Here is a 20,051-nt window from a genome sequence, read left to right as displayed (position 1 = left end):
TGAACACTGCCAGGGAGCCGGGGCAGCCACAGCTTCTCTGGGCAGCCTCTGCCAGGGCCTCACCATTCTAACAGTAAAGAATTTCTTTCCAACATCTAATCTAAATGTACCCTCCTTTATCTTAAACCCCTTGTCCTGTCACTGCACTCCCTGATAAACAGTCCCTCTCCATCTTTCCTGTAGGCCCCTTCAGGTACGGGAAGGCCGCAATTAGATCTCCCCGGAGCCTTCTCTTCTCCAGATTCAGCAATCCCAACTCTCTCAGTCCGTCCTCATAGCAGAAGTGCTCCAGCCCTCTGATCAGCTTCGTGGCCCTCCTCTGGACTCGCTCCAACAGCTCCATGTCTTTCTTGTCCTGGGGACCTCAGAGCTGGATGCAGCACTGCAGGTGGGGACTCACAAGAGCAAAGGGGCAGAATCCCCTCCCTCGACCTGCTGGTCACGCTGCTGGTGATGCAGTCCAGGATGCAGTTGGCTTTCTGAGCTGCAAGAGCACATTGCTGGGTCATGTTGAGCTTTTCATCAATCAACACCCCCAAGTCCTTCTGCTCAGGGCTGACCTCAATCCATTCTCTCCCCAGTCTGTAGTTGTGGTTGGAATTGCCCTGACCCATGTGCAGGACCTTGCACTTGGCCTTGTTGAACTTCACGCGGTTTGCACGGTCCCACCTGTCAAGCTTGTCAAGGTCTCTCTGGACGGCATCCCTTCCCTCCAGCATGTTGACTGCACCACACAGCTTGGTGCTGTCGGCAAATTTGCTGAGGGTGCACTCGATCCCGCTGTCCATGTCACCGACAAAGATGTCAAACAGTGTCAGTCCCAGTACCGACCCCTGAGGAATGTACTCATCACTGATCTCCACTTGGACATTTAGCCGTTGACCACAACCCTTTGAGTGTGATCACCCAGCCAATTCCTCATCCACTGAGTGATCCATCTGTCAAATCCATGTCTCTCCAATTTAGAGACAAGGATGTCATGCAAGACAGTGTCCAATGCTTTGCACAAGTCCAGGTAGATGACGTCTGTCACTCTTCCCTTACCCACCAATGCTGTAACCCCATCACAGAAGGCCACCAAATTTGTCAGGCACAATTTGCCCTTAGTGAAGCCATGTTGGCTGTCACCAATCACCTCCTCATTGTCCATGTGCCTCAGCACAGTTTCCAGGAGGATCTGCTCCATGATCTTGCCAGGCACAGAGGTGAGACTGACCGGCCTGTAGGTCCCTAGGTCTTCCTTTTCTCCCCTTTTTAAAAATGGGGGTTATGTTTCCCCTTTTCCACTCAGTGGGAAATTCACTTTCATGCTCTTTCATATAAGGTTCTCAGAATGAAATTAAGAAAAGACAATATTGAGTGAACTACTATTAGGTGAGAGCATACCTTGCCAGAAAACCCTATTCAAAGTTAGTTATCAGTAGTCAAACTACAGTGATGCATAGAGGGTGTTACCTAGATGTCTGTCTTGCATCTAGCACTCTGCTAGAGTTGTTAAAGACTTGCATGAAGGAATAGACATTAGGCTTATTTAATGTGCAGAAAAAAATTGCTGGTTGGGGTTGCAGCCCCAACTGCAACTAAGGCCAGCAGAACAAATACCAAGTTCTCCCCTAGAACCAGCAGACCCCAGCTGCAAAAGCCTTAGTAAGGCCTGACCTACCACAGACAGTGCAAGCCGAGATCCGCAGGAACAAACATGCCCCATACTGCACAGAAAAGGCACAGCTGTCATGGCGTGCACAGATCAGTGTTTGGTCTGTAAAGAAGTGCTACATTGGTCTTGTCTTCTGGAGCTGTGGTGACCACAGTGTAGTGGGTGGGCTCCAATGGGAGCAGAGGACATCAAGAATGGTAAAAAGACAAGGAAATGACCAACAAAAAGAGCCTCAAGGACCTGGAGCTGTATATTCCAAAGAAGAGAAAGCTGAGTGGTGACAAAATAACAAGATCTAAACATGGAAAAATTACCTGAGTATCTGTCCTATGAGGAAAGGCTGAGAGAGCTGGTACTGTTCAGCCTAGAGAGTAAAGGCTCAGGAGGATCTCATCAGTGTAGCTAAATACCCAAAGGGAGGGCACAAATAAGATGGAGCCACGCTGTTTTCAGTGGTGCCCAGTGACTGGACCAGAGGTAATGGACACAAACTGAAACACAGAAGGCTCTGGGTGAACATCAGGAAACATGTTTTCACTGTGAGGGAAACTGAGCACTGGCACGTATTGCCGACAGAGTTTGTTGAATCTCCTTCCGTGAAGATATTCAAAAGCTGTCTGGATGTGGTCCTGGGCAACTGGCTGTAGGTGACCCTGTTTGAGCAGGGGGGGTTGGACAAGATGACCTCTGGAGGTCCCTTCCAGCTGCCACTAGTCTGTGATTCTGTGATGCTGTGACTGAATGAAGAGAGTCCTCTTCTTCTTCTTTATAATGCAGGACCCAGGACTAGCAGGACTGTTCTTACACACTGAGTCCACACTAGATGATGGTGGTGTGGAAATTAGGGCCACTACATCTTCTGATAAGCCAGTACCACATTCCCAGCTGAAGACAGGCATATCAGCATTATTCCTGTACCAGCCTGTATTGTGGATTGTGTTGCATAACACATTTTGTTCTGAATCCCACATCCTGCACTCTGAGAACATCACCTTTTCTTATAGGCTCTTTGCTTCTGTCAGATAGCCGTGAAACACATGTTCATATAGTGACCTGCAGATGATGGACGTCATCTGAATGAAAGAATCCAGAGTGGCATGCTCACATAACTGCTGGGGCAGAGCAGTGCACTTGGATAGAGCTTCTTCTAGGCTAAAAGTGCAAGAGGTATCAGGCCTGGCTCCTGGGAGGGACCATCTGCTCATGGGCCAGATACACCTATGTTGGCTGAAGGCAACGTCCACAGCCCTAGTGCTTGGGTGCGCCTGTCCTCTGCATCACTCCCTTGCAAAGCCTCCTTGGTAACCTCCAGAGGTGCATTATGCAGTGATACCCCTGTCGCCTCACCCCTTCCTTGCAGCCAGGGGCTGACAATGTGCCAGGTGGGCCATCTCACAAACTGGGTCCAATCCTGCCTGCTGAGGACCCTGCACTGCCCTGGGCAGTTTTCCTTTCATGAAGCTGATAACTTTCTGGTGATGGTTTCCCTCTGGAGATCTCACATTTGCTTGGCTTTCTCTTTCTCTTTCTGTCCTTCTCTCTTCTCCCTTTTCTCTCTCTTTCTCTTTCTGTCTGATGCCAGTTATGGTTCCTGAAGGATGGCTCTGATCAGCATGGGGAACAGCCGTGCTGCAGTTGAGGAGCTAGCTGGAGTGGGCACGTCGATGCTTCCGGGAGACCTTATCCAGTTAGGAACTGAAGACAGCTTTGCAGCCCAAGTGTGGGCTTTGCAAATGCCAGTCTTGGTCTGCTATACAAACACAAGCCAAAAGAAACCAAGAACTTTCAGCAGCAGACGGTGCCAGAATGGAAATGAGACAGTGCCACAACAGTGCCGATATAAGCTAGCCCTGTGCCTTAGGAGCCCAGTAAGTTATCTGAACTGTTTGGCGATGATCGCTCTCCCAGAGCAGGATCAAAATCCAGGAGTGAAGGAGGTGGTAGCTCTCCTAAACAGAACGATCCTCAAAGAGATGTGTGAAAGGCTCCTACCTTATCCAGGAGTAAATAAATGAAAATGAGACACTTGCCAGGTGCAGACAAGTCGGGTAACAGTGCCGTCTTCCAAGGTGAACTCTCATCTGGTTGTGAGTGGGTTGAAGGGCTCAACCCAGCTTCCAGTGCTGCCTGTGACTGGTCCCGTCAGGCTGGCCCCTCTGTACTTTGTGCATTGCTGCTCCTCAAGCAGGCTGGAGCAGGATAAGTGCAACTTGTTACCTGGGATGTGTAATCACTATAATCTCTGTCAGAAGCTTGCCTGCAGATCCTACTACCTTGGCAATTTGCCTGCATCCCCATGCTCACAGCCCTGACTCTGCTGAGAAGCCTGTTCCTGCAGGGCACGGGGTCTCAGGGACCTGCCAATGGGGCTGGGTGAGCAGCAGCATTTGCGGCTGGGGCCATGCCTAGTACCAGGCTTAGGTGGTGAAGCTCCCAGCTCCCAGCACTGCGTCTTCACCTCTGTCTCAGAGGAACCCAGTAGCAGCCAGCCATACTGCCCACAGAATCTGCACAAATTCAGCCTTAGGCTGAGCTGCTCATGGACTTGCCTGGCAAAGGCCAGTGTGGATGGCTTCCTCCGGGCTGGATAAGCTGTGATCCATTGAGGATGACTCTGAGCTCATGGTGAAAGGCAGCCAGGGAGGCAAGGTGGCATGCAAAGGATCCCAGGGAACTAATAGTCACAGGGGGCCGAGCTAGCTTGATCATGTCAGTGCTGTTGCTAATGAGCTCTAAGACCATTTTTAAAGCGCTCTGTGCAGGAAATCTGTCTGCCCAAGGTCTGGGTGCAGTGTTGGGTGCAGAAATCTACAGAGATGCCAGGAAAGATTGAGCTCCCCCAGGTACGGCTGTGCTCCACTCTGTGACAAGGCCTGGGGGATGGTGTGCTTCATGCTTGATAGACGTGCTGGCTGGTGACGGCGCTTCACACGTGCGTGGCCTGTGGTTTCTGCCTGACCTGTGTGGTCTGGGCTAAAGGGTAAGGGGAGATGGTGCACAGGTGCCTGCACCTCTTCTTTTGGATCAAGAAGACCCAGCTTGGGGGCTGCTTCTAGGCACTCTGCTGAACCACAGAGGTCACAGAGGTTGGTACACAAGACAGGCCACTGTTACTGCTGGCCTTGTGCAAGGTTATCAAAAAGACAGGTATGTGGTGTTGCTCTAGAATGCAGGCTCTGCCCTTAAGTCCTAAGACGGACCACTCTGAGTTTTCCTTTCATTGTTATAAGTCTTTCCCTATTTTGGAAACCCTGGTTTGGGACAGGTCCTTGGAAGTAGCCTTTATCTGCTTTGAGATGTTGTCAGCAGCAAAACTAGGCACCTGGGAATGCTCTTTCTACTATAAACAGTAATCTTGGATTCTTGTTCCTCCAGCTACAGCTCTGCCAGGGCTAGTTCTAAAATACGTTCCCGAGGCATGAGAGGGTGTCTCCTCAGCTGCTGCAGACAGGTTTTGCTGTAGGAAGCTGAAGACAGAATCACATGTGTCACTCAACGGTGGGGTGAAAGCCTGTGAGACTGTATTTGCAGGGGCCAGCTGGAATCACCCGGTGCTCCTTGCATCCAGGTTGCCTGCTGGGGCAGGACTTCCACATTAGCCGTTACCCACCAGGTGGAGTGTGCCTACAGAGCCTGATGGTTCAAGCCAGGTTTGTTTCATTTGGATCACTTCATGGGTATCATCCAAGAGTAGAGTATGTGCCTGATATGAACCTGGCTTCTGGTAACACAACATCACAGCCATCCCATCCTCTATACTTTCCCGATTTTGAGTAAATAATTTTGCAATGTTACCCTTGCTTTCACTACGTTTAGTAGCTATATTGCAGGAATGCCTAGAGGCCGTGACTAGATTTTGTCCTGTTGTGCTAGATTCTGTGTAGAGATTGTAAGTGGAGCAGGTAGAGGCGTAAAGTTAAGGTCGCATAGCAGTTTCCATTAGAAAGACCTGCTTTCAGTTGTCGGTCAGTTATTAAACTTCAACTGTTGCAGTTGTGGTTTGCCATGCTGTGTGCTTGTCTCAGACTGAACTTTTCCTGTTAAAGCTACAGCAAAAATTAATTAGGCTCTACTTAGGCAACAGCCTGTGTACCAGGCATACGCTCTATGTGGAGGAAGGCGAGCTGGCCCGGATGTTTCTTCTTCTGCCCAGTAGCTCAGGATCAACTTTTCCTAAATTATCAGCCTCCGAGGATCCCATTTTGCATGGACATTTTTAGAGGCTAGTAGTTTTCTCCCAGGAAGCCTCTGCCTGTGCTGAGCAATTTGAAGTTATGCCAGGTCCTCTGTGCTGACCGGACAGGTCACGTATCATCTTCGGCATAGACACTGTTTCCAGCTGCAAGTGTTGAGCAGGGCACTTTCCGGTATTGCCTACTGACTCCAGAAATGCAGGCAAACTGACTTTTCCATGCTCACATGTCTGCAGCAAGGGTCAGAGAAGAAGAGGAGGAAGAAATTTCAGCAGGTCTAAAGCAGAAAATAGGCAAGAAGAGGGGTGGGAAGCAAAGGCAGACTGAGGAAGGAGGGCCAACTCAGGCAGTGACATGCTGGAGGACTCGAGACAGGCTGGTCTGTAATTGCTTAAGGACACCGCTTGCAGAGGCTGGACTTGAATTCAGTACTTGGGGCCCAGCCTGGTGAGACTCAGGGCCAAGTGCTAAGGTTAAAAACACGGAGTTGTGACCCAGCAAGCCCAAAACAGAAGGGAGAGAGCAGGTGTCCTCCTGAGACTCTTTTTTAGCTCAATGTCTGAGAATGTATCCAGCAAGGTCCTGAGAAATCGCTGTCAACAGCTGAGAGTGCAATGAGACCGGGGGCTCTACAAATTGCACGTGCAATTAAGGTTTCTCATGTACCTGGTGTGCTGGATAGTGTATCTTCGGGCATATTAGAGGGAACATACCAGCTACTTGTGAGTGGAGGATGGAGCCTGATAAAATGGAATAGAATGGTTCCCCACAGAGGAGGCGTGTGGGGAGGGAGAAACGCCCGGGGAGCCTACTGAACAGCAGAGGTCTGAGCCTCAAGTGGAAGCCATGGAAACTGCATTTCCACTAGACAGTGAGAAACTGTGGAAGACCAGATATAGGATACAGAGACTGGGAAAGCCCCTGGAGGTCTAAGGGGTGGTAGAGTTACCATGTGCAACCTGGACTCTCGCCCTTCCAGTTTGGTTCACTCTGCAAGGATGGTGGATGTGGGAGCTCTCAATCTGTGTCTTGTTCAATGTATGCACTAGAGTACAGTATTTGCTTTATTTTGTTTGCAACCCTTCTTTTTCCACAGTCCTTCAACTTTTCTTCTCTGGATCTTTGCTCTACAATCTGGCAAATTAATTTCGACCTTAGTTTACTGCAGAGTCTCATGAGACAAAGTAAACTAGAGTGGATTAAGTTGTCAGGACCCCGAGTACATTCCCCTCCTCCTGGGGATTTGTGTCTCTGGTTTCAGGGCCAACTTAGATGATGCAGCTGTCTCTCCCTGGGGAACCTCAGCAAGAGCCTGCCTCTCTTTGGTGAGGAGCTGCTTTTAAGCTCAGGCTCTCACCCTTAGTCTCCTCCTGACCTAAGCTGGAGGTACACCTGATCTTACACCTCCCTGACCCACTGATTTGACTTTCTGGCTTGGCCTTGGACCTGCCTCACCGCTTGGAGACTTGCTGGCTGATCACTGGACTATGTTGACTCTGGTTACTGTCACCAGATCTGTTCTGCTCACCGTCCTTGAATTCTGTGGGAGTGCGCTCTTGTCAGTGAAGCCACGGCCCTGCCAGCCTTGCTGCAACTCTTGCTTCCTGGCTTCCCTTCCCCATCGGAGCAGCCCGCCATTGCTGCTCCTGGCATTGAACTGAGATTCAGTGTTTGAAGAGAGACAGGGGCTGCAGGTGATGCAACTGTAGATCAGGTAAGCAGAACCTTAATCTTGGAGACATATGTAGGGACTTGCAGGGTGTCAAGCTATTGGTCTGCAGAGGTCAGTATGGGAGCTTGTGTTACTGGCTTCAGGAAGGACCTGTGGCTTTGGGCACAGGCAGTCATCCTTCCTTGTGGGCACTGCAGTTCATTCCCCAGCTTTCTCAGTTTCCCCAGTAAGGGCACTGAAGATTGCAGTTTCACGTTGCTCTCGAATATCTTGCTAACTTGTATGAGGGTGTGAGGTGTAGGTTGAAGGTTACATGTAAAAGGTTCATTGAGCAAGCGATCAAATTGCAGTTGCTCAGGAGCAGGAAGTTGCTTGCATAGCCTTGATTTGGACCCTTTTGAGTACGGGTCTTGAGATCCAGAAACTTACACAAGGCTATGCTTTCATTTTCTCTATGGTCTAACGTGCTTTGATAGCAGTGGAATGAACCCAAGCTGTGTGCATGAAGATGACTCCAACCTGAAGGTTCCTTTCCACAGAGACATTTGGTGGATGAGACAGGAGAGCTGGGCCAAGGACAGATAGCACACGGATGCTGACCTGCAGACATTGAGCGTGCCCCTTATATCAGAACTGATTCCCAAGCTGGGATTCATCCAAATGCTAGTCACTGCCAGCCGCCTTCCCAGTCTGAAATCGGGGCCCTCATCCTAGACAAGGGGCTGAATGGCCTATGCCCTACAAACACGTGTATCTCTTCCTCAGTGATCCAAGGTTGTGGGAGGCGTCTGCATCAGAACGGTGAGAGATCCCTGGATTCTTGTCTTACGATACAATATTTGAGTATGGATGATTATTTTAACATTGACTTCTCCCCACCTCTGCTTCCCTGGCTGGGAGTAGGGCAGGTCTCGCCACAGAGGGATATTTCCTTGAGACTGCGGGGATGTGCCATAGAGAAAGGCATAAGAGACACAAAAGAAAGAGGGGACTCTGTGCAGGCCCTTGATACTGATGTCATAGGTGGACCCTGGGGATTCAGATTGTGCCTGTTTTGCAAAGGAAGGCTGCGTACCACACTGTCAGCCTGGTGGACCCACTTGGCCTCATTTACCTGCTCCACGCAGGATTCAAGTGTCCAGCTCCATGGCTGGACTGTCCCGTCCCACACAAAACGCACGATTCAAGGCTGCAGCAAAGTGGTGCCCCAGACCTCCTTGCGGATGGAGCAGGAGAGGGAGGTGGTGGAGAAATCCGTGTATTCAGATAGGTATCGGTGCCACTGGGGAGCCTGGGTAGCGAAGCAGCCAGAGGTACCGCATCCCTGGTCAAAGGGTGAGTGCAGGCAGGAACACGCAGGGGTCCTGAGAGGAGGACTACCCCTAGGTGGAAGCTGGAGGTCTGGCGTGTAGCTGTGCCACTGAAAACACAGTCAGAGTGAGCGTAGACACGACTTCAGCTCTGGCATTTCTCAGCTTTTGAGGGGTAATCCTGATGCCGACGCTCTTCTGAAGCAGGGTGTTAGTTTTCTCGATGTTCAGCGTATTACAGGTCTGGTGAGCATCTCCCGGTAGACAGGAGCACAACGTAAGTGCTGAGCTGGGGGGGGGGATAAGTACTCCATTTTAGCGTGGGGACTCCCCACACGGGGCCAGGTCACGCTCCCCACGACACGCAGCAGGACAAGGCAGAGCTGTGGAGCGCTCGCCGCAGTTCAGAGGCATTCGGCTTGCACTGGTGTCACTTGCTCCGCAGATTGAGTGATGTGCAGAAGGACCCATCGGCAGCCAGTCCGGGGTACATGTCTGACACACGACGAGTGCGCAGGTGGGAGGGGCAGAGCCCCGGGGCTTTGTGCGGCTGCGGCGCAGCGCGGGCAGGTTCGCAAGCGGCGGACGCGGCCGGCCTTGGGACGCCCCGGTGGCGGGCAGGTCCGGGCAGGCTGCAGCCGCCTGGGCCGGCGCTCCCCCGGCGCCCCGGGCTGCGGCCCCGCTCAGCCGGGGCTCCGCACCGCCTGCCTGGTCCCGCCCCGACGGAGCCGGGCACCGGGAGCCTCCCCCCTCCCTCCCTCCCCCCCCTCCGCGGTGCACGGCGCCGGGACCGCGGGGCAGCAGCCAATGGGACCGGGGGAGTCTCATTCCCCGCTCGGGCTCCAGCCCCCGTTCCCACGCTAGTCGAGCGCGTCTCCGGGCGGCCCCGCGGCCTCCCCCGGCCCCGCGACACCCTCGCCCGCCCGTCCCACGGAGACCCCTCTCCGAGCCCGCCGCCGGGGCCTGGAAGGGGGCAGGCCGGACCCTGCCCGGTGCCCGCCCCCCCCCCTCCCCTTTCGTGCCCGGGACGGAGGCGGGTGGTCTTCCGGCACAGCACGGTGGTCCCGGAGCGGTGTCCGCCGAGGGCCGGTCCGTCGGGGCACTCGAGCCCGCCCGGCGCCGGCGGCCCCGGTCCAGTCCCCCGCCGGGCTCAGCCTTCAGGAGCCGTGAGGAGCGTGGGCCCTGGCCGGCTCCGGGAGGCGATGGGGCCGTGGCGGAGAGGCCCTAGCTCGCCCCGTCCGTTGTCCCGGGCCCGGGGGCGGCCCGAGGAAGGATGCGCCGAGCGGCGCGGCCCCATCCCGTCCCCACAAAAGCGCCCTTGTGCTGGCCCCGTAATTGCTAATCATCAATCACCATTAATAACAGCTGATGAGGCGGGAGGGGGAGGTGCCTTCCCAGGGGCCGGCCGCGCCGGGGGGAGCGGGGAGCCTTGCCCCGCCGGAGCGGGCGCTGAAGGAGGAACTCGACCGTGATGTGCGGAAGATGGATGAGAGCAGAGGGCGACACCCCCGCCCGCCTCCCCTCCCCTCCCCTCCGCGGCCCGGCCCGGCCCCCCCGCGGCGGGGCGGGCGGGCGGGCGGCTCTGAGCGCGCCTCCACTCCGCCGCGCCGAGCCAGCGAGCGGGCGGGCGGGCGGCAGCTCTCGCCGGGCGCCGGAGCCCACGGGAGGCGGAGGGCACGGGCCGGGGCCGGGGCCGGGGCCGCAGCAGCGGCGGGGCCCGGCGGCGGCGGCGGCGGCGGCAGCGCGGCGAGTTGGCGGCGGCCCGAGCTCGCCGGAAAGTTGGTGCCGGCTGAGCCGGCGGCGCCCGCTCGCCATGCAGAGACCCAGCGGCCAGGGGACCGCCTTCTCCATCGACTCGCTCATCGGGACGCCGCCGCCGCGCTCCGGGCATCTGCTCTACACCGGGTACCCCATGTTCATGCCGTACCGGCCACTGGTGCTGCCGCAGGCGCTGTCCCACGCGCCCCTGCAGTCGGGGCTGCCGCCGCTGGCGCCGCTGGCCTCCTTCGCCGGCCGCCTCACCAACACCTTCTGCGCCAGCCTGGGCCAGGCCGTGCCCTCCATGGTGGCTCTCACCACGGCCCTGCCCAGCTTCTCCGAGCCCCCCGACGGCTTCTACCCGCCGCAGGAGCTGCCCCCGCCGCGCGCCAACCCCGACGCCGGCTGCCGGCGGGGCGCCGAGGGCCTGGAGGCGGAGGAGCTGCCCCCGGGGCGCGACAAGGGGCCGCCCGAGCCGCCGCTGCACTTCCCGGACCCCTTCCCCGGCCTGGCAGGTAAGAGCGGCGCGGGCCGGCCCCGCCCGGCGGAGAAGCGACTCGTCTGCGGCGAGCGCCGGACTGCCTCGCCCGAGACTCCCGCAGTCCCGAAGGGCCCGGCGGCGGGCAGGACGGCGGGGCCGCGATGGGCCGTGGCGGCGGCACCTGCCCGCGGCTGCGCTCCCGCTCTGTCCCGTCGGGCCGAGCGGCAGGACCGGGCCGGGTCCGCGGCGCCCGCCAACTTTCGCGGCTGGGAGACAAACTCCGCTCGCCGCGCCCGGGCCGCGGGGCGGGAGAGCCGCCAGCCGGGGCAGCCGCCTCGACGGGGCACGGACTGCCCGGCGGGACCGGAGCGGCGCGGAGCCCCGGAGCCGAGGCCGGCCCGGCGGCGCGGAGCTCTCCGAGGTCCTGGCACCCGGCCCGGGGCGAGCGAGACGGAGGGCAGCGGGGCGCCGCGCCGGCCCGGGTCGCAGGACTGCGCGCAGCCCTCCCCGCCCGTCCCGGTCCCGGTCCCGGTCCCATTCGGTGCACCTGCGGTGCGGCGCGGGGCTGCGCCTTGTTCCCGGCGCCATGAGCGTTCCGGGCGGACCGCGGGGCTGAGGGCTCCCTCGCTCGCCCGCAGCCCGCCCCGGCCCAGGCTCCGCCGCCCTCCCGGTGTCGTCGTGCTGCGGCTACCGGCGCTCCGAGCCCCTCCCGACCCCGCGCCGCCAGGAGCCCCGCTCCCCTTCGTCTCAGCCCGCCGCCCTGTGCTGCTGTGCCCGCGGCCTCGGGCCCGGTTTTGCCCGACGGCGCGGGCAGGCAGCGGCTCCACTCCCGAGACCCCGCTCGGTGCTGGCCGGGGGCGGCTCCCGCTGCCGTGGCGGGGCCGCGGGGCCCTCGCCTTTGTGATCCGCGGCCGCTCCCCCGAGTGTGCAGGCATCAGCCTCGGTGACTTGTTGCTCTGTGTTTCTCAGCCAGCTCCAGCTCTTGCTCCCTTCCACCTTGGCTCCGGTAGCACAGGACTCAAGGCGTCCCTTCTGTGGCGAGACCAAAACAAACCAACTGCTGGCTTTCTCTGACGTGGCCTGTCCTGAGACCTGTCTCCCCTGGTCACCCGTGAGATGCACCTTTGTCTCACAGGCTTCCTGGCACGGATGCATGCTGAGAAAGTCTCTGCTGCTTCCTGCAGTGCTTGGCTGTTAGTTCTCCATCCTCCCTGTAGCCCCTCCTGGTTAAGCCTGGGTCGTTTCCTTGCGCTGCCTTGTTCTTCCCTCAGAAGGCTGTTTCCCTCACTCAGGTACCCCTTGAACCTTGTCCCTCGGCAGGACAACCAGGGCATTTTGCCTCTCTGCTGCCTTTGTGAGTTATTGGGGCTTTTGTGCTCCTCTGGTGCTCCCAGGCCTCTGTGCTGAGTCAAAAGCCCGGTGTGATCTCACTTTTGTTGTGAAAGTCTCCTCATGGACAGGACTGCCCTGGCCAAAACCAGCTGTCCGTATGACCACATCTTCCCAGTCTATGGGGAAATGAGCTGTACCGTGCTCGATCTCCAACCGTGGCTCCTCCATAGCTAAGACAAAAATGTTCTCTCCTCCCAAGGGACTCAGATGAACTGTCCCAGACAGTGGCCATTTCTGATATTGAGAAATCGTATCTCTAAGACGTGCCCTGTTGTGACTGGATCATATGACGGAAGGAAATATGTCTTGCTACTGCTGTTCATTTGCTGCTGCCTATTAGCTGTCTCTTAGCACTGTGCTTCCTCTGGAGCCATGAAGGATGCTTGTCCTTCTGCACAAGCATCTGCCCACGTGGACCTGACTCTCTGGACTGCTCTTCCCAGGTCCAGGAGGATTTGTCAGGCCAAATGTGCCCACCTTCTCCTTCACCTAATGTTTCTCCTGACTGTACCAGCCAAGGCCCTTGGAGATGGACAATAGGTTTGTTTTACCGATCATCTTAGACGAAAGCCAGGGTGGTTGTCGTGGGCTTTTTCCACAATTAAGGAAGAGAAAGATGATCCATGTCAAAAGGAGGCATCAAAAACTATGTATAATGCAGTTTGCACTAGCATCTTATCTGTGGCCCTGGCCAAAAGCAATGGTCCAGGGAAGAGTAAGAGAGCACAACCTGTGCAATACTTTCTAAAAATGACACGTCCCTAGCATCCAGCCACCTGTGCTTCAGGGGCTTCCTAAGCCAGGGGTTGTTTCTGTATATTTAGTAACCTTTGACCAATTCCTCTTCTATGACCTTATCTAGTCTCTCGTGGAGTCCACCAGAAAGGAGAGAGAAACTTGGCATCAGTCACATCCTGGGACAAGGTGTTCCACAGATCTCTTATCTGTAGAAGAACCATGTGAATAAGAAATGCCTCCTTTTGTCTGTCACATCAAGTGAATGATACCCTAAAGTGACTATTTCTGTCCCTGGGCTCCAGTAGTATCTCCATCATACAGGTGTCTATGGAGACAAGATCAGTTGCTTCCTGGATCAGCCAAAGGAGTCAATGCTCTATTTTAGGGCCTCTCTCGGCATCTAATATCTTTCAAACTTGTTTCCAGCTGTTGTCACACTTCTTGAGAGGGGAGAGGCACGTAGGGAAACTGGTGGCAAGCAGCAGCAAAGCTTGGAGTCTGGTTTGTTATGACACCTGCAACAAAGAGTATGACCCCCAGGATGAAGGTACTCAACACCCCCAGCTCTCCACACCTCTCCTGAGAGCACATTTGTTCCTGAGCTGAGAAGTCTCCACCAAGATCCAGGCAGTGGTCTAAGACCCTCTCTTGAGTTGATGTACTAACTGCATATTCGGTCAGGGACAGGGGTGAAGTTTTGTCTTGTTCCCTATGAACATAACAAAGAGCTCTTGTGTGCTTACCAGCACAGGGCTCTTCTGGCTGTCACAACATCCTTTCTTGACCCAGATCCCCCTGATCCTGCTTGAATAACTTTGTCACCTGTGACACCCAACTCTCCTCACCATGCTTGCCATGTCCATAATGAGATCAATGAACAGGTGGGACTTTATGAAGAGCAAAACAATGGATCGATCTTATTCTTCATCTACTGCCTTCTTGTTGATTTTTCAAAGTCACAATACTTTGTTTCATGACAGCTTCACTTCCTGTTCAAAGGCCTCTAAAAGTCTCAGTATACCTTCCCACCAAATGGGTGGGCTCCCCTGCCTCCAGTACTCCTTCGATGGGGACATACTAGGTGGCTAACAGACCAATATACCAATTTTCTTTGTGAAAACCTCTGGTTTAGACTCTATCGTCATATAGTTCTGAGTTCCTTACTGCAAACACAGCCCTTTTATAAGACAGAAATGTGAGACATGTCAGTCTGGTAGAGACCATTTAAAATTTGGGGTCTGCTTAAGAAGAGTACATCCAGGGATAGTACCTGTTTTACAAAGCAACATGTTGCAGTTGGTAGCTCAACCTCCTTCCAGTCTCTTGGGGCACAGTCTGGGCCTACAAGAGCAAATGGCCCGATCAGCGCTGTTTGATAGTGTGGCTGCTGGGATGGCGTCCTCCATCGCTGGGGAAGGGCAGAGTCAGGGCAGGACCTATGGCCACTCTTGGTGAAAACACTGACATCCTCGTAAGAGCTCTCTTATCCTGACAGGGCTTGTGCTCCAACAGACAGAGGTGGTACACAGAAATGAAAGCTCTCCTTTCCTTCAGCAAAGTGCTTGCATGAGACACTGCGTTGGCAGCCAAAGCGCTCCATGCCACCTGCTACTAACCCTCAGCCCCACAAGCATAAATTCTCTGGGTCTTTACTATACGCCCTGTGCATATGGGAGATTTCTCCCCCCGTCCCTGACCCTCAAGAAGAAAGAGGTTACTATCTATTCTTCTGCAGCAGAATAGAGATGAAGGTGTTTCTTTCGCACTGTATGAAGCAGGAAGAGCAGGGAGAGGATTCCAGCTCTCCAAAGCCTCCCATCCACTCTCAGGAAGCCACAGACTTGCTGCAGGACCAGCAAGGGATGTGGGGAGCTCCATAGCAGCAGGCTCCTGAGAAAGTCTCCTGGGCTCAAGCAGTGTCTTGCAGTTGCTGCCTGTATATTTGCAGCCCTGCACCGTCAGGCATCTGAGGGCTGTTCTGCCTTTCCCACTGAGGTGAGGTGAGCTGTCTGGAGATCCAGTGGCACAGGGTGCACATGCCGTTACCTGGGCACTGCTTAGAAGCTTGGAGAGCTGATGCTTCTTCTTCTGCATGTAGGATTATATTGAGAGCAGCAGTGCTTCAGGACCAGCTCCTTCCAGCAGCGATTCCTGCTGTTGGGTCAGACTTGGAGAGCTTGCTGGTCTCTTCTAGTCTCAGCATGACAGAAAAGCCTCTTCATCTGCTTGTGCATAGCTGTGGGTCCTCTCCCTCCATGACCCCCAGCTATGGGCGGGAGCATCTTCTTGATCTGCTGTGAGGCCTTTGTTTGAGCCCTCCTACCAAAGAAGTGACTGGCTTCCAGGCCTCTTTCCTCCCCACTGTCTCCCACCCATGTCTTCCCTTGCTCCGTGGCTGTTGAATCATTCAGGCAGCAGTCTGGGACACAAGAAGCTGGCAAGGAGAAGATTCATACCCCTATACTCTATCAGTATCCTTGCGGGCAACATAACAGAGGTGTCTGTGGTGGTCCAAGTGCTGCCTCCTGTCTGGGTGGCCTGGGATGAGGTCCTGTCTGTTGAGCAATATTGGCAGCCTCTAGCCTTCCCCTCTGCACAGACTGGTGTGCGGAGCTAAGCCTTGAGCATCAGCTGCCTAAGCACCTTGTTCCCCGGCTGTACAACTCTGCTGTAGTGCATCCTGGGCTTAGGGAGGGAGAGCTGGCAGCAGGACACTCCATGTCCTGTAGAGCCCTGCAGAGAGGTTTGCTGGGCTGCAACTGGCTCAGGCTGCTGTTTCCAGGACAGTCCTTGAACTCCTCTTGGCTGGCTTCTTTCTGGATGAACAGCATCCATGGTCTGATGCAGCGGGATGCGACAGAGGGAGGGCTGAGCTGAGGGGCAAGGTACAGACTTTCCTTCCAGATGCGGAGGTCCGGACAAGCCCTGGAAGGGTTACGGTGTGCTCTGCTGGAATGAGGCAGTGATGCTACCGCTGCTGGCTTGTGGGATGGGGACGGCGGCAGCTGCTGGTGTCTGCAGATGCTCCAGGTTTGTGGGTGCCGCCCACAGATCCGGCCAGGCTGCGGGCAGCGCGGAGCAGACCGCGCTGGGGTCTGGGACAACAGCAGCCGGCGCTGCCTGCAGCGGGGCCGAGCGCGCAGCGGGTGCCGGGGAAGCTGCTTCTCCCGCGGGAGGCAGCGCGGGCGGCCCCGGGGCTGCGGGAGGAGCTGCAGCCTCCCGCGGAGGGGCGGCCGGGGGAAACGGGGGGAGCCCCGCGGGCCGCCGAGGCCGCGGCTCTGGGCACTCCGCGGGCGGGGGGGGACCCTGGGGCGGGGCGGGGGGGGGGGGGGGGATGCGGCGGGCCGCCCCGGCGGGCGCTGACGCTGTGTGCCCCGCAGACGGGAAGGCGTACAGCTCGGACGAGGAGAAGCTGGAGGTGAAGTCGGCGGCGACGCCGTGCAGCGAGCGGGAGGAGGAGAGCTCGGCGGGCGACAGCGAGGAAGAGCCCTTCCTGGACGGGGCAGCCGCCGCCGCGCTGGGCGCCAAGGGCAAGGGCAAGGGCGGCCCCGCGGCCGAGCAGGCCCCGCCGGGCTCCGGGGCCGGCAAGAGCCGCCGGCGGCGCACGGCCTTCACCAGCGAGCAGCTGCTGGAGCTGGAGAAGGAGTTCCACTGCAAGAAGTACCTGAGCCTGACGGAGCGCTCGCAGATCGCGCACGCCCTGAAGCTGAGCGAGGTGCAGGTGAAGATCTGGTTCCAGAACCGCCGCGCCAAGTGGAAACGCATCAAGGCGGGCAATGTGAGCAACCGCTCGGGCGAGCCCGTCCGCAACCCCAAGATCGTGGTGCCCATCCCGGTGCACGTCAACCGCTTCGCCGTGCGCAGCCAGCACCAGCAGATCGAGCAGGGCGCCCGGCCCTGAGCGCCGTCGGGGCTCTCGGACCCTGGGGCGGGCGGGCCGCTGGCAGCGGAGGGGGCCGGCGCGGCGGAGGCGCGGCCCGGGCATCCGCTCGCATTCCTCTGTACATGTCCCTTATTTATTCCGTGTAAACTCTGTACATACGGCAGCGTGTCCGTCTGTCCGTGCCGCGCCGGGTCGGGCCGGGACCGCGCTGCCCGCGGGCGCCCGCCCATGTATAGCTGTGATTTCAATAAATTATTTTCTATGGAGCGAGGCGACGTTCTTCCGCGGTGCTGCTCGCCCGGGCAGAGACGGGGCAGAGACAGGGGCAGCGGGCGGCAGCGCCGACCCCGAGGGGAGGCCGGGGAGGGCGTGCGGCCGGGGACCGTGGGAGGCTCCGGGGCTCGGCCGGTACCAGCGGCTGCGCAGGGAGCTTCGGAGGCCTTGCGGGTTCCATCAGACCCGGTCCGGTGCCGGTGCTGAGACACGGGAGGGAGCAGAGAAGGGGAGGGGCCGGGTAGCGCCCAGAGGCATCCCCGGGTCCGCCCTCCCGCCGGCGGGAAGGTGCTCGGGCCGGGCCGGGGCCGGGGACGTCCGACACCGCCCCCGGCAGCCCCTGCAGCCGCAGTCTGCCCGAGGCCAGCAGCGCTCCCCGGAGCTGGGAGGGACGTGTGCGCTGCCCCCGGGCTCCCGACACGGCTGCGTCCCCTGGCCTGCCCCGGGACAGCCGGCGTCCCTGGTGCCCCAGGCCCTCGGGCAGAAGCGAGCCTCCCCCGAGATGCGATCCACACGATGGCATGTTGCCACCCTCCCTGAAGGCAAAGCCCTGCCTGTCCCATGGGCCTCGTGCCAGGACCTGGCCTTTGCTGGCCGTGGGGTGAGGAGAGGTCTGTGCCCGCAGCCCCCTTGGCCCCTGCCCGATGCCGGCAGGATGCCTGCCTGCTGTCCCCAGGGCTGCACTGGTGCCCTGTGCCAGCTTTACACGTGCTCAGCCCCGCATGCCGCAACACCTGTGAGGCCCAGTGATGCAATGCCCTCCAGCCCTTCAGGGCTGTGCTGCCTGCTAGAAGTGTCCCACCTTGAAGCCTTTCCTCCTCCCTCAGGCCTGAGGAGCACACCCCAGCCCATTCCTGCATGGGGAATAAATGGGGAAATTGTCCTGCAGCTCAGGCACCTTATTGCCACTGAATCCGGGGGCAGTGCTGGCTGGCAGGGCTCCTTGTCCCACAGCTGTGCTGAGGGGAAGGTAGGGGTCTTGCCCTTCCTTGGAAACCTTAGCCTGTCTCACCAGTACCAGCTGCTGCTTCTCTTACTGACACTGTCTCCTTGCCCCAGCCTGGAGCAGCTGCTGGGTTTCACTGCACTGATGCAGGAGAGGGGTTTCAGACTTCCTGAGCAGCGGCTCTCACATCTAGGCCAGCCGGAGTGGAATAGTCTGCTCTTGAGAGCTATTGCATGAGATGCTGCTTCTGAAGCCAGGGGGTATCTCAGATAACTGAGCCCAACCCCAGAACCTGATGAAGATCCAGTTTTGCACGGGGTACAGCTGCACACACAGTCCTGAGTCAACACTGCAGAGCACCGTGTGGTTCCACTGCTAATTGGGTGTCCAGCTATGAAAGCCTCTCGCTGGCTGATGAACATCGCTAGCCCAGCCCATGGGGCAAGGGAGCTCATGCATCTGCGCTGTAGTAACAACACCCATTGCAATCCCACCAGAGGTTCCTGAACAGGGAGAAGGCTGTCTCTAATGGTGTGGGACATGGTGCTGCTGGGATGCCAATTGCTCTGAGGTCTGATAGGGAGTTTGGGTCACACAGGGTCCAGTTATCCATTGGGGCCCTTCCCTGGGAGACACAGCTTATGCGAGTGGGCAACATCGCTGACACCCAGAGCTGATGACACCTTCCTGGGTACCCTCCCATGGCCCATCTCCATGCTGCCTGGTGGGGACTGCTCCCTCCCCACGTCCCTTCCTTCTTTGCCAGGTGCATTCTCTTGATCTGGAGTGTGGACCCTCTGCTCAGCCTGCACAGCTGAGTCCTCTTGCAAGCCCTGTAGCCTCAGGGCACTGGTGGGTGGCTCTTCCTGTTCTGCGGGCCGCTGGCTTCAGCTGGCCTGTGTGGGGACATCCACAGCTCAGAGCGGAGCAACCGTTGGGACAAAGCTGTGCTCCTGGATGTCCCGGGTGGGTGCTTCTTGCCACGGAGATGTTTGTTGCAGGCCCCGAGACAGTTCTGCAGGATCCTTTCCTGATCTGGATTTCTGAGCACCTGCTGGGGCAGCAGAGGGCAACTGGCTTCCTGCAGCCACGGCAGGACAGTTTCTGCCTCTATCCCCGGCACCACCAACCTAGAAAGGAAAAAGCGTCCTCAGGAGCTGCCTGGCCTTGTGTTGCTCACAGTATCCCCAGCGTGGGCTTGGCCTGCTCAGGTAGCAACATCTGCTGGAATTCATTCTGGATCAGGGGAGGTGAATGTCCTCTGGCAGCTGACCTCTCCGCTGCCCTGCCCTCCAGGGAGCTGGCAGTTCCCTTCAACATACAGTGATAGAGCTGCCTGCACCTGAGAAGGGGAGAGAGGGGGACACAACAGGGGGAGGCAGGATAAAGCAATTGTGCAGTGATAAGCAGTGCTCTGTCACTATAAATGTGTCCACATGAGGGGTCTGTGCCACTGCAACCTAGCGCAGCACAGCAGTACAAGATTAAGCCCAGCACTCTGAAAAGTGTGAGTGCCCCAGGGTTGGGGCAGTGGTATTGAAAGGAGTTAAATTTCATTTTAGGGTCCCAGAACCCCCTTATTCTCACTTGGCATTTCTAGCTGACACTGTGGTTTGATATGTCCTGCCCCAGTGATAGCATCAGTTTATTGTGTTCTTAACCCATCACCCCCCGCCACACATGCTGTTGCCAACCTGAACTCTGTGTGCAAAGCACCCCCACTCTGGCTGCACACTTGTTCGTTGACT

At 57.3% G+C, this 20,051-nt stretch overlaps 1 protein-coding gene across 1 annotated transcript; it reads left to right on the top strand.

Moving 5' to 3' along the window:
* The first annotated feature begins 10,314 nt into the window (after window positions 1–10,314).
* GBX1 (gastrulation brain homeobox 1) lies at window positions 10,315–17,275 on the top strand. Its single transcript, XM_075747024.1, is given in 3 exon segments — window positions 10,315–10,398; window positions 10,400–11,105; window positions 16,582–17,275. Coding segments are annotated over 3 exon segments (1,311 nt in total). The 3' UTR covers window positions 17,103–17,275.
* The last annotated feature ends 2,776 nt before the right edge of the window (window positions 17,276–20,051 follow it).

This window comes from Balearica regulorum, chromosome 2 (genome assembly GCF_011004875.1).
Source record: "Balearica regulorum gibbericeps isolate bBalReg1 chromosome 2, bBalReg1.pri, whole genome shotgun sequence".
Classification (NCBI taxonomy): Eukaryota; Metazoa; Chordata; class Aves; order Gruiformes; family Gruidae; genus Balearica; species Balearica regulorum.
This window is presented reverse-complemented; position numbering and strand designations above follow the sequence as displayed.